The 10764-nt window shown below is 44.7% G+C and overlaps 2 protein-coding genes across 2 annotated transcripts; both read right to left on the bottom strand.

The window, feature by feature from the left end:
- Positions 1 to 5075: 5075 nt before the first annotated feature.
- Positions 5076 to 5486, bottom strand: LOC122544562 (histone H3). Its single transcript, XM_043683878.2, has one exon. The coding sequence runs from the start codon at positions 5484 to 5486 to the stop codon at positions 5076 to 5078; it is 411 nt and encodes a 136-aa protein (XP_043539813.1).
- A 1209-nt stretch (positions 5487 to 6695) lies between these two features.
- On the bottom strand, positions 6696 to 7070 carry LOC122544536 (histone H1-like). Its single transcript, XM_087984603.1, has one exon. The coding sequence runs from the start codon at positions 7068 to 7070 to the stop codon at positions 6696 to 6698; it is 375 nt and encodes a 124-aa protein (XP_087840729.1).
- Positions 7071 to 10764: the final 3694 nt, after the last annotated feature.

The following is a 10764-nucleotide window of genomic DNA, read 5'->3' as shown; positions in this document are numbered from 1 at the left end:
GGGAGGGACTCACGCATGCGCTCCTCTGGGCAGGGACAGTCAGCGCTGCTTTAGAATGCAGGAATAAATAATTCACATTAAACCGACAGTGACAGCAGCAGTGCTAAACTCAGACCCAGTATCAGGGATTAGGATCAAAGCAGAAATATTACTTCCATAAAGGGAGAGATTAAATAAGCTTGGAGTGTTTTCTCGAGAGCAGAGATAACTGAAGTGGGGCCACATGATTGTGGTGTAAAAGATTGAGGCACATGGACTGGGTGAATAAACAGAAGCGGTTTCCCTTGTCTGAGCGATCAATCACAAGTGGTGATTGGGTTAGGATATGGTAAGGGTAAGGACTCTCACTATGGTGTAGGGTAAGAGGTAAATATATTGAGGGAATTTTAGAAAAATCTTATTCACTCAGCAAGTGGTGGAAATCTGGAAGATACTGCTTGGGAAGACAGTGGAGTCCAGAAACCTTAACCTGGAAAAAGTATTTGGATTGAGCACTTGAAATGTAATAACGTTTAAGGATATGGGACAAGTGCAGGAAATTAGCAAACCTTCAGTGGTAGACAAGATGCCTGAAGGGTATGAGTATATCCATGTCAGCTTTTGCTCTGTGTATCTCAGGGTGCAGTTATTAATTTGTACCTGGAAGAGCACAGCAGTTCAGGCAAAATCCGAGACAGGCAAAATCGACGTTTCGGGCAAAAGCCTTTCATCAGGAATAAAGGCAGAGAGCCTGAAGCGTGGAGAGATAAGCTAGAGGAGGGTGGGGGTGGGGAGAGAGTAGCATAGAGTACAATAGGTGAGTGGGGGAGGAGATGAAGGTGATAGGTCAAGGAGGAGAGGGTGGAGTGGATAGGTGGAAACCCACTCACCTATTGTATTCATCTCCTCCCCCACTCACCTATTGTACTCTATGCTACTCTCTCCCCACCCCCACCCTCCTCTAGCTCATCTCTCCACGCTTCAGGCTCTCTGCCTTTATTCCTGATGAAGGGCTTTTGCCCGAAACGTCGATTTTGCCTGTCTCGGATTTTGCCTGTCCTCGGATGCTGCCTGAACAGCTGTGCTCTTCCAGCACCACTAATCCAGAATCTGGTTTCCAGCATCTGCAGTCATTGTTTTTACCTCATTAATTTGTACATGTCAGTCTCTGATTTATGACTATTTAATTGCATTTATCATATGCCACCTGTCAAGTGTTTGCTGTGTATATATGAGAATCTAGTTATCAAACTGTAACTTTCAGGTTGCAGAGTCATACAGCCTTTGATCCAACTAGTCCATGCTGAAGGGTACCCTAAACTAGTCAAATCTCATTTGCTAGAATGGAGTAATATAGATGTACAGCATGGAAACAGACCCTTCAGTCCAACCCGTCCATGCAGGCCAGATATCCCAACCCAATCTAGTCTCACCTGCCAGCACCTGGCCCAAATCTCTCCAAACACTTCTTATTCATACACCGATCCAAATGGCTTTTGAATGTTGCAATACCAGCCTCCACCACTTACTCTGGCAGCTCATTCCATACACGTACAACCCTCTGTGAGAAACAGTTGCCCCTTAAGTCTCTTTTATATCTTTCTCCTCTTACCCTAAACCTATGCCCTCTAGTTCTGGACTCCCTGATGCGCCATGCCCCTCATGATTTTATAAACCTCTATAAGGTCAACCTTCAACCTCTGACGCTCCAGGGAAAACAGCCCCAGCTTGTTCAGCCTCTCCTTATAGCTCAAATCCATCAACCCTGGCAACACCCTTTTCAAGTTTTACAACATCTTTCCGATAGGAAGGAGACTAGAATTGCACACAATATTCCAACAGCGGCCTGACCAATGTCCTGTACAACCACAAAATGACCTCCTAACTCCTGTACTCAATACTCTGACCAATAAAAGAAAGCCTACCAAATGCCTTCTTCACTATCCTATCTACCTGTGACTCCACTTTCAAGGAGCTATGAACCTGCATTCCAAGGGCTCTTTGTTCAGCAACACTCCCTAGGACCTTACCATTAAGTGTATAAGTCCTGCTAAGATTTGCTTTCCCAAAATGCAGCACCTCGCATTTATCTGACTTAAACTCCATCTGCCACTTCTCAGCCCATCTGGCCAAGATCCTGCTGTAATCCGAGGTAACCTTCTTCGTTGTCCACTACACCTCCAATTTTGGTGTCATCTGCAAACTTACTAACTGTATCTCTTATGCTCACATCCAAATCATTTATGTAAATGACAAAAAGTAGAGGACCCAGCACCAATGTTTGTGGCACTCCATTTGGTCACAGGCCTCCAGTCTGAAAAACAACCCTCCACTGCCACCTTTTGTCTTCTACCTTTGAGCTAGTTCTGTATCCAAATGGCTAGTTCTCGCTGTATTCCAAGAGATCTAACCTTGGTAACCAGTCTTCCATGAGGAATCTTGTCAAATGCCTTACTGAAGTCCATATAGACCATATCTACAATTCTGCCTTCATCAAACCTCTTTGTTACTTCTTCAAAAAACTCAATCAAGTTTGTGAGACATCATTTCCCACACACAAAGCCATGTTGACTATCCCTAATCAGTCCTTCCTTTCCAAATACATGTGAATCCAGCCCCTCAGGATTCCTTCCAGCAACTTGCCCACCACCGACATCAGGCTCACTGGTTGATAGTTCCCTGGCTTGTCCTTACCACCCTTTTTAAACAGTAGCACCACATTAGTCAACCTCCAGTTTTCCGACACCTCACCTGTGAGTATCGATTGTGGGCGGCACGGTGGCACAGTGGTTAGCACTGCTGCCTCACAGCGCCAGAGACCCAAGTTCAATACCTGCCTCAGGCGACTGACTGTGTGGAGTTTGCACGTTCTCCCCGTGTCCGTGTGGGTTTCCTCCGGGTGCTCCAGTTTCCTCCCACAAGTCATAAAGATGTGCAGGTCAGGTGAATTGGCCATGCTAAATTGCCCGTAGTGTTAGGTAAGGGGTAAATGTGGACTTTTTGGGCCAAATGGCCTGTTTCCATGCTGTAATGTAATGTAATCTAAAACATATTTCAGCAAGAGGTCCAGCAATCAGTTCTCTAGCTTCCCACAGAGTTCTAGGGTACACCTGATCAGCTCCTGGGGATTTATCTACCTTTTTGCATTTCATGACATCCAGCACTTCCTCCTCTGTAATAGGGGTAATTTTCAAGATGTCATCATCTATTTCCCTATATTCTATATCTTCTGTGTTCTTTTCCACAGTAAATATTAATGCAAAATACTTGATTAATGTCTCCCCCATTTTTGGCAGCTCCACACAAAAGCTGCCTTGTTGATCTTTGAGGGGCCCTGTTCTCTCCCTAGTTACCCTTTTGTCTTTGATGTATTTGTAAAAACCCTTTGGACCATCCTTAACTCTGTTTGCCAAAGCTATCTCATGTCCCCTTTGTGCCCTCCTGATTTCCCTCTTCAGTATATCCCTACTGCCTTTATAATTTTCTGAGGATTCACTCGATCTAGCCTGTCTATACCTTACATGTGCTTCCTTCTTTTTCTTAACCAAACCTTTAATATCTTTAGTCATCCAGCATTCCCTATACCTACCAGCTTTTCCTTTCACCCTAACAGGAATGTACCTTCTCTGGATTCTAAACTTGGCATGTATCCCTTTCAATCCTTCCCGTTCATTTACTGCTCCAGGCTCCTTTTAAAATGTTGTAATTGTTCCCACCTTCATCACTTCCTCTGGAAGCTCATTCCATATGCACATCACCCTCTGCATGAAAAGTTGCTCCTCTGGTTATTTTTTAAATCTTTGCCTCCCACCCCTCACCTTAAGCCTATGTCATCTATGCTCCCCCACCCAAGGAAAAAGACCTTGGCTTTTCATCCTATCAACTCAGGATTTTATAAGCAGCTGTAAAAATCACCCCTCAGCTTCCGATGCTCAATTAACAAGTATTGATGGATCCTCCTCTGAACAACGTCCTCTTTTTCAATGCAAAACATACTCCGTTGCTTGCAAATTGGCCGGCTTTTCAAATGGGAAAGTTGTTGATGATTTGGCGCTGGCTTCAAGAGAACGTGCCCTCTCTTCCTGCCTCCAGGGAGCATATTAAACACTAGTGCATTTTTTTTTCTCTTTGCTGCTATTTGCTCAAGTTACTCTCTTAATATTTGATTATTCCAGGAGCTGCAAGCCCTGGTTGGGATATGAGTTCTGAGTGTCACCACTGGGAAACAAAAGAAGTGCCCCTTTTCTTACAGACCCACAGATACATTTCACACTGATTTTTTTTTCAATTTCCAAAACTCCGCGAGGGTTCCGTTGGGAATGATGATTGAATGATGTAAATTAGGCTTTCTGCTGTTGGCGAGAAGCTTTCGAAATGAACCGAGATCAAACCAGAACATTTGCCGGACTGGAATAGTTCATGTGGAGCTTTTGCAATAATGTGCTCACGGCCAAGAACGGTCATGAAATCTTGACAAGACTGAATGAGGGCAGTCAGCCCATCGAGTCTGAACCTTCCCTCCGAAGAGAATCTCGAATCCTTTAAATAGCTTCTGGACTCATTACCCGAAAGAAAGATCGTGTGAATTGCATTACTATAAACGAAAAGCAAACTAACGAGTAAGTACGAATGCAGTGTTTTCTGTAAAACGACCTTCTCTGATCTACATCGTGGCGGGATTTTCAAATTTGAAAGAAAACGGTTGATGATTTGGTGTCATTTCTTCCCATCTGCTTTCTCAGCAATGATCATATAGTTACAGCTGGTGGGAACAAGGGAGACAATGAGGAGAGATTTCATCCGGAATTAATTCTCCCCTGCCTAATATATTGTGTAAAAATTGCATAACATTCATCGCAATGTTCTAATAATTACCGTGAAAGCCGTGTGTCTTCCATCTAACTCCCCCCGGCTATTAAATATATTTAATAACAACAGAATTGACATCGTGCGTAAAGAACAAATTAATGTCGTGCTCTCAGATCCCCTATCGCTTCCCGCTCTCTCTGGATGGTTTAGTGGCTCTGAAAAGAGCCGTTGTGTTTCTCTCTCTCTCTCTCTCTCGGGGTGAATGTGCAAGACCGGCCAGGCTCCTTTTAGGCGCGCTCCCCGCGGATCCGGCGGGCCAGCTGGATGTCTTTGGGCATGATGGTGACCCGCTTGGCGTGGATGGCACACAGGTTGGTGTCCTCAAACAGTCCCACCAGGTAAGCCTCGCTGGCCTCCTGCAGGGCCATCACCGCCGAGCTCTGGAAGCGCAGGTCGGTCTTGAAGTCCTGAGCGATCTCTCGCACCAGGCGCTGGAAGGGCAGTTTGCGGATCAGCAGCTCGGTGGATTTCTGGTAGCGGCGGATCTCCCGCAGAGCCACCGTGCCGGGCCTGTAGCGATGAGGCTTCTTCACTCCGCCCGTGGCCGGAGCGCTCTTGCGGGCAGCTTTGGTCGCCAGCTGCTTGCGGGGAGCTTTTCCTCCGGTGGATTTGCGCGCTGTCTGCTTGGTTCTGGCCATTTTCTTCTACGCGCTGTAACACACGCACAGGCTGATGCTGTCAATGCTGCGGCTGCTGCGGTGCTGCCTGTTTAAGGGAATGGAGAGCCCGCCCTAGAACTGCGATTGGATACAGCCCTGTCCCTCAACCGACAGAGAAACAGCTCCGGAAGGCACAGAAAAGGCAGGAAAAGAATTGTTGGAGTTATGATTGGATAACGTGAAATGACAGTTGGTCAATTTCAAAATGCCTGCCGAATTTACCCTCACAAACACTGAAATTAAATTAACCATTAAAACGCAAAACTCCATCCGTCTGCAACTAAGATAACATTTTATATTTTATAGTAATTCTTTAAAACCTAGTTAGCTGTCAGCGCGGACAGGAGGCAGGATCATTGTCTGATCTGTATGTAACAGGCAGGAGGAAAGGCGGGGTTTAAAACAGCCCAGACAAACGGAACAACCGGCCGTGAGTCAATCTAAACAACCCCGCCAATTTTAACATCTTAAAAGCTAATGCAGTATACACCGATAAAAGGACAGACTCTCTCTTTATCTGTTATTTTTTGTTACCCCCAGATTGTAATTAGCCCGAAGACAATGTGGAATTGCTGCTTGAACTGTCTGTAACAGGCAGATGGAAGGAACACGCCATGAAAACATCCGCAGGGTCTCAGAATCAAAAGTGAACAAAGTAACATTCCTGAACGGGTCAATGAAATACAAATACTACAATATGTCACATTCGTGACTCGGTACAGTTATAAGTCGCGAATTGAAATAACCAGATGGAGATCAATAAACCTCCCCTATGTGATACCTTCCCCATTCACAGGTCTCAGCTTTCGTGAACCATGTCACGAGTGTTTGAGTTATTCATATCAATTAATATCTAAGGTAGGTCTGCACTCGTCCAGGTTAAGCTCTTTCCTGAGAGATGTGGGTGGCTCTGTTAAGATGGTTATATATTACACCGACTGGTTCATTTCTTTGCTGCTGTCTTGGTCACTTTCGCTTTGGGCTTGGCCTTGCTTTTAGCCGGTTTGCTGAGGGGTTTGGAGGCTTTCGGGCCCTTGGTCTTTTTCACCTTCTTCACGGGAGTTCGTTTCTTTGTCGCTGCTTTGCTCACCGCTTTCTTTGGCGGTGCCGTCTTCTTGCCGCTCGCTTTTTTGGCTGGGGATTTCTTGGCTGTCGCTTTCTTGGCCTGGGATTTCTTTGCTGTCGCCTTCATGCTGGTGATTTCTTCACGGCCGGTTTCTTGGCGTCTGCTGATGTTCCCACCTTCTTTCCCGCTTTTGCCTTGACTGGATTCTTAGGGAGTTTGAAGGAGCCGGAGACGCCCTGGCCCTTGACCAGAACAAGGGAGCCGTTCGCCAGGCACCTCATCTTAATCTGTACCTTTCGCTTTTCCACATCGATCCCGCTTCTCTCCAGCGCCATCTTTATAGCGGACAGAGACGTCCCTTTGCGATCCTTCATATCCCCGACAGCCTTCAGAATCAGCTCTCCCAACCCGGGACCGGGTGTTTTTTTCCTGGGAGCCTTAGCTTTGGTGGGAGCGGAGGCTGGAGGAGCCGTTTCGGCGGCTGTGCCGTCACTCATGCTGAGAACTCGGCGCTGAATCTCTCTCTGGGACAGTCTGAACCGGGTCAGCAATGGAGCTGCTGGGGGCGGCACTGAGCAACATCAAGGCAGCGAGCGGACGGCGCAGGGACAACCTGCTGTCAGCTCCCTGCTCTTGGTGCCTCTCTGTGTTTCTCTAAAAGCCTAAACTCTCCGATTTCTCTGAAATTCCGCATCTCCAGAGAGCCAGGCTCGATCGCTCCTCAGCTGAAACTTTATTGCTGGAACAGCACAGCAGGTCAGGCAGCATCTGGGGAACAGAAGATTCGACGTTTCGGGCACATGCCCTTCCTCACCCTGACAGTGGAAGGTTTGCGGCCGAAAAGTTTTCACTCGAATAGACGGCTCTGTTGTCGAGTTTAATGCATTTTGCTGATTGCGCTCTGAGCTGAACGGTGACATTGTCGCTACCTTTCGACCGAAATCTTGAAATTAACAAATATATTGCTTTCAACTCTAGCTTTGAGGTTTAGAAGGGGAGCAGGGGGATAACTTGAATTGAAAATCTTTTTGAGTTACATAAGACTTGGAAATATCATAATATTGGCGAACACTAACCATCCGCTCTTTTCCGACAGCCTCTCTGACACAATATTCACATTTACACAGTCACACGCCAGAAATATCACCAAATGTAAGTGTGGAAGGATAGAATTTCTCCTCCTTTCAACCTTTGCTGCGGTGTCCAGGGATTTAGTTGCAGTTTTTCTTCTCAGTAACTGTTACACTCTCATCAGCTCTCCTGTTTACATCCTCAAAGATGGCCAGTCAGTTTGACAAGCTTAGAAGACAGAACAGTGTGCACTGGAATAGGTCCTTCATGTCCATGCTGATTCTAGCAGATCCTGAATATTGTTTTGTCAAATGCTTCACAACTGAAGCTTTCATTTTGATTTTTCCCTACAGGCTGACTGGTCTATATTTCTCAATTTTATACTTACCTCCATTTTCCGTTGGATTGATTACTCTAGCTAGCCCCGTCTATGTAAATTATTGCAGAGCCTATAGAATCTCGGAACATGAGCACCACTGCATCCACAATTACTCAGCCCACTACATTAAATACTCTGGGACATAGATGATCAAGACCTGCTGTTTCACAACGCTCAATCCTATCCACTGTCCCAACATCATTTCCCAAATAATACTGATTTGGTTCAGTTTTTCCCTCTAACCGAATACCCCAACATTAACTACTCGGTTAGTTGTGTGAACATTTCTGAACAGAAAACAACGGTATGTTAGTGATTTTTGAGACATTTTCGTTCCCCATGTTGAACTCCCCTGTTTTATGCTTTAAAATGTGTTGCTGGAAAAGCGCAGCAGGTCAGGCAGCATCAAAGGAGAAGGAGAATCGACGTTTCGGGCATTATGCCCGAAACGTCGATTCTCCTTCTCCTTTGATGCTGCCTGACCTGCTGCGCTTTTCCAGCAACACATTTTTAAGCTCTGATCTCCAGCATCTGCAGTCCTCATTTCCTCCCCTGTTTTATGTCCTCTTTACCAACCTATTTATGTTCCTTTCTCTCTTTACATATTTACTGGTGCTTTAATAGTTGCTTTTGTTTTTAATGGCTTCTGCAACATTACTGTTTTTTTCATTTGCTCTTTGTTAGTCAAATCCCTTTTCCCTGTCCATTTGCTGAATTTGGATCTGTTTGCAGCCTTCACGTCTGTGGCTATATTTCTTCCTAAATTGTAGGCCTCTTCTTTGGACCAAAAACTATCTTGAATAGCCGTTTCAAGTTTCACAACATCCTTTCTATAGGAGAGAGACCAGAATTGCACCTAATACTCCAAATGTGGCATAAACAATGTTCTGTACACCCACAACGTGTTCTCCTAAGTCACATACTCAAAGGTCAGACCAGTAAAGGAAAACATATCAAATGCCTTCTTTGCTATCTTATCTAACTATAACTCCACTTCCAAGCAATAACGAACCTGCATTCCAAGGTCTCTTTGTTCAGCAACATTCCACAGGACCTTAATATGCAGTGTGAAGGTCCTGCCCTGATTTGTCTTTCCAAATTGCAGCACCTCATATTGATTTAAATTGAACTCAATGTGCCACTCCTGGGTCCAGTGGCCCATCTGATCGAGATCCTGCTGTATTCTGAGGTAGCCTTCTTTGCTATTTAGTACACCTCCAAATTTTGTGTAATCTGCAAACTTACTAACAATACCTGCAACCTCACATCCAAATCATTCATAATAATGTGGAGGTGCTGGTACTGGACTGGGGTATGCAAAGTTAAAAATGACAAACCACCAGGTTATAGTCCAACAGGTTTACTTGGAAGTACAAGTTTTCTAAATATAGACACCTGATGGAGGAGCAGCACTCTGAAAGTTTGTACTTCCAAATAAAACTGTTGGAATATAACCTGGTGGTCTGTCATTTTTTAATTAAAATCATTTATATAAATGATGAAAAGCAATGGACCCTGCAGTGATCCTTGAAGCACATCACTTGTCACAGGCCTCCAGTCTGAAAAGCATCCCTCCACCACCATCCTCTGTCTTCTACCTTTGAACAAGTTCTGAATTCAAATGGCTAGTTCTCCTTCTACTCCATGTGATCCAATCTTGCTAACCAATTTCCCATGGGAAACCTTGTCAAACGCCTTACTGAAGGCCATAGAGATCACATCCACCACTTTGCCCTCATCAGTCCTGCTCCTTACCAATTCAAAAAACCTCAGTCGAGTTAATGATACATGACTTCCCACACAGAAAGCCATGATGACTACCTCTAATCAATCTTTCAAAAAGATGTAAATCCTGTCTCTCACAATCCCCTCAACTGTTTTACTACTGTCGATGTTACGTTCACTGTTCAATAGTTCCCTGGCTTTAACTTACCACCTTTCTTAAATAATGGCACCATGTTAGCCAGCCTCCAGTCTTTTTGCACTTCACCTGTGACTATGGATGATACAAATAACTCAGCAAGGGGCCCAACAAGCACTTCCCTAGCTTATCATCATGTTCCAGGGTACACCTGATTGGGTGCTCGTGCTTTATCCACCTTTTCTGTTTAAAAACATCCAGCAGCACCTCCTGTGTATTATGGACATTTTTCAAGATGTCACCATGTTTCCCCACATTCTGTATCTTCCATTTCCTTCTCCTCAGTAAGCACTCACTTAGTATCTTCCACATTTCCTGTTGTTCCACACAGAGGCTGCCTTGCTAATCTTTGCTGAGCCCTATTCTTTCCCTGGTTACCCTTTTGACCTTCATGTATTTATACAATGTATTTGTCTTCTCATAAGATAGCTTTGGCAAATAGTATTTATGTCCCTTTTTGCCCTCCTGATTTTCTTCTTAAGTATATCCCTACTGCCTTTATACTCTTCGAAGGATTCACTCAACCTCTGCTGTATTTAACTAACATATGCTTCCTTCTTATTTGGACCAAAACCTCAACTTCTTTTCTCATGCAACATTTCCTACACCTACCAGTTATGCCTTTCACTTTAACAGGAACGTACTGTTTCTGAGCATTTGTTTTCTCATTTTTGAAGGCTTCCCAGTTTCCAGCCATCCCTTTGCCTGTAAACAACTGTGCCCTCATTCAACATTTGAAAGTTCTTGCACAATACTCTCAAAATTGGCCTTCCTCCAAATTAGAAATTTTACTTTTAGATCTGGTCTATCCTTTTCCATC

This window comes from Chiloscyllium plagiosum, unplaced genomic scaffold (genome assembly GCF_037043375.1).
Source record: "Chiloscyllium plagiosum isolate Xiang-an unplaced genomic scaffold, Cpla_swu_hap1 HiC_scaffold_49, whole genome shotgun sequence".
Taxonomy (NCBI): Eukaryota; Metazoa; Chordata; class Chondrichthyes; order Orectolobiformes; family Hemiscylliidae; genus Chiloscyllium; species Chiloscyllium plagiosum.
The sequence above is the reverse complement of the archived record's forward strand: the minus strand, read 5'-3'. Positions and strand labels throughout refer to the sequence as shown.

What these genes read in the sequence shown, in the direction of transcription:
- LOC122544562 (XM_043683878.2), bottom strand. Translation starts at nt 5,486, where the DNA reads ATGGCCAGAACCAAGCAGACAGCGCGCAAATCCACCGGAGGAAAAGCT.
- LOC122544536 (XM_087984603.1), bottom strand. Translation starts at nt 7,070, where the DNA reads ATGAGTGACGGCACAGCCGCCGAAACGGCTCCTCCAGCCTCCGCTCCC.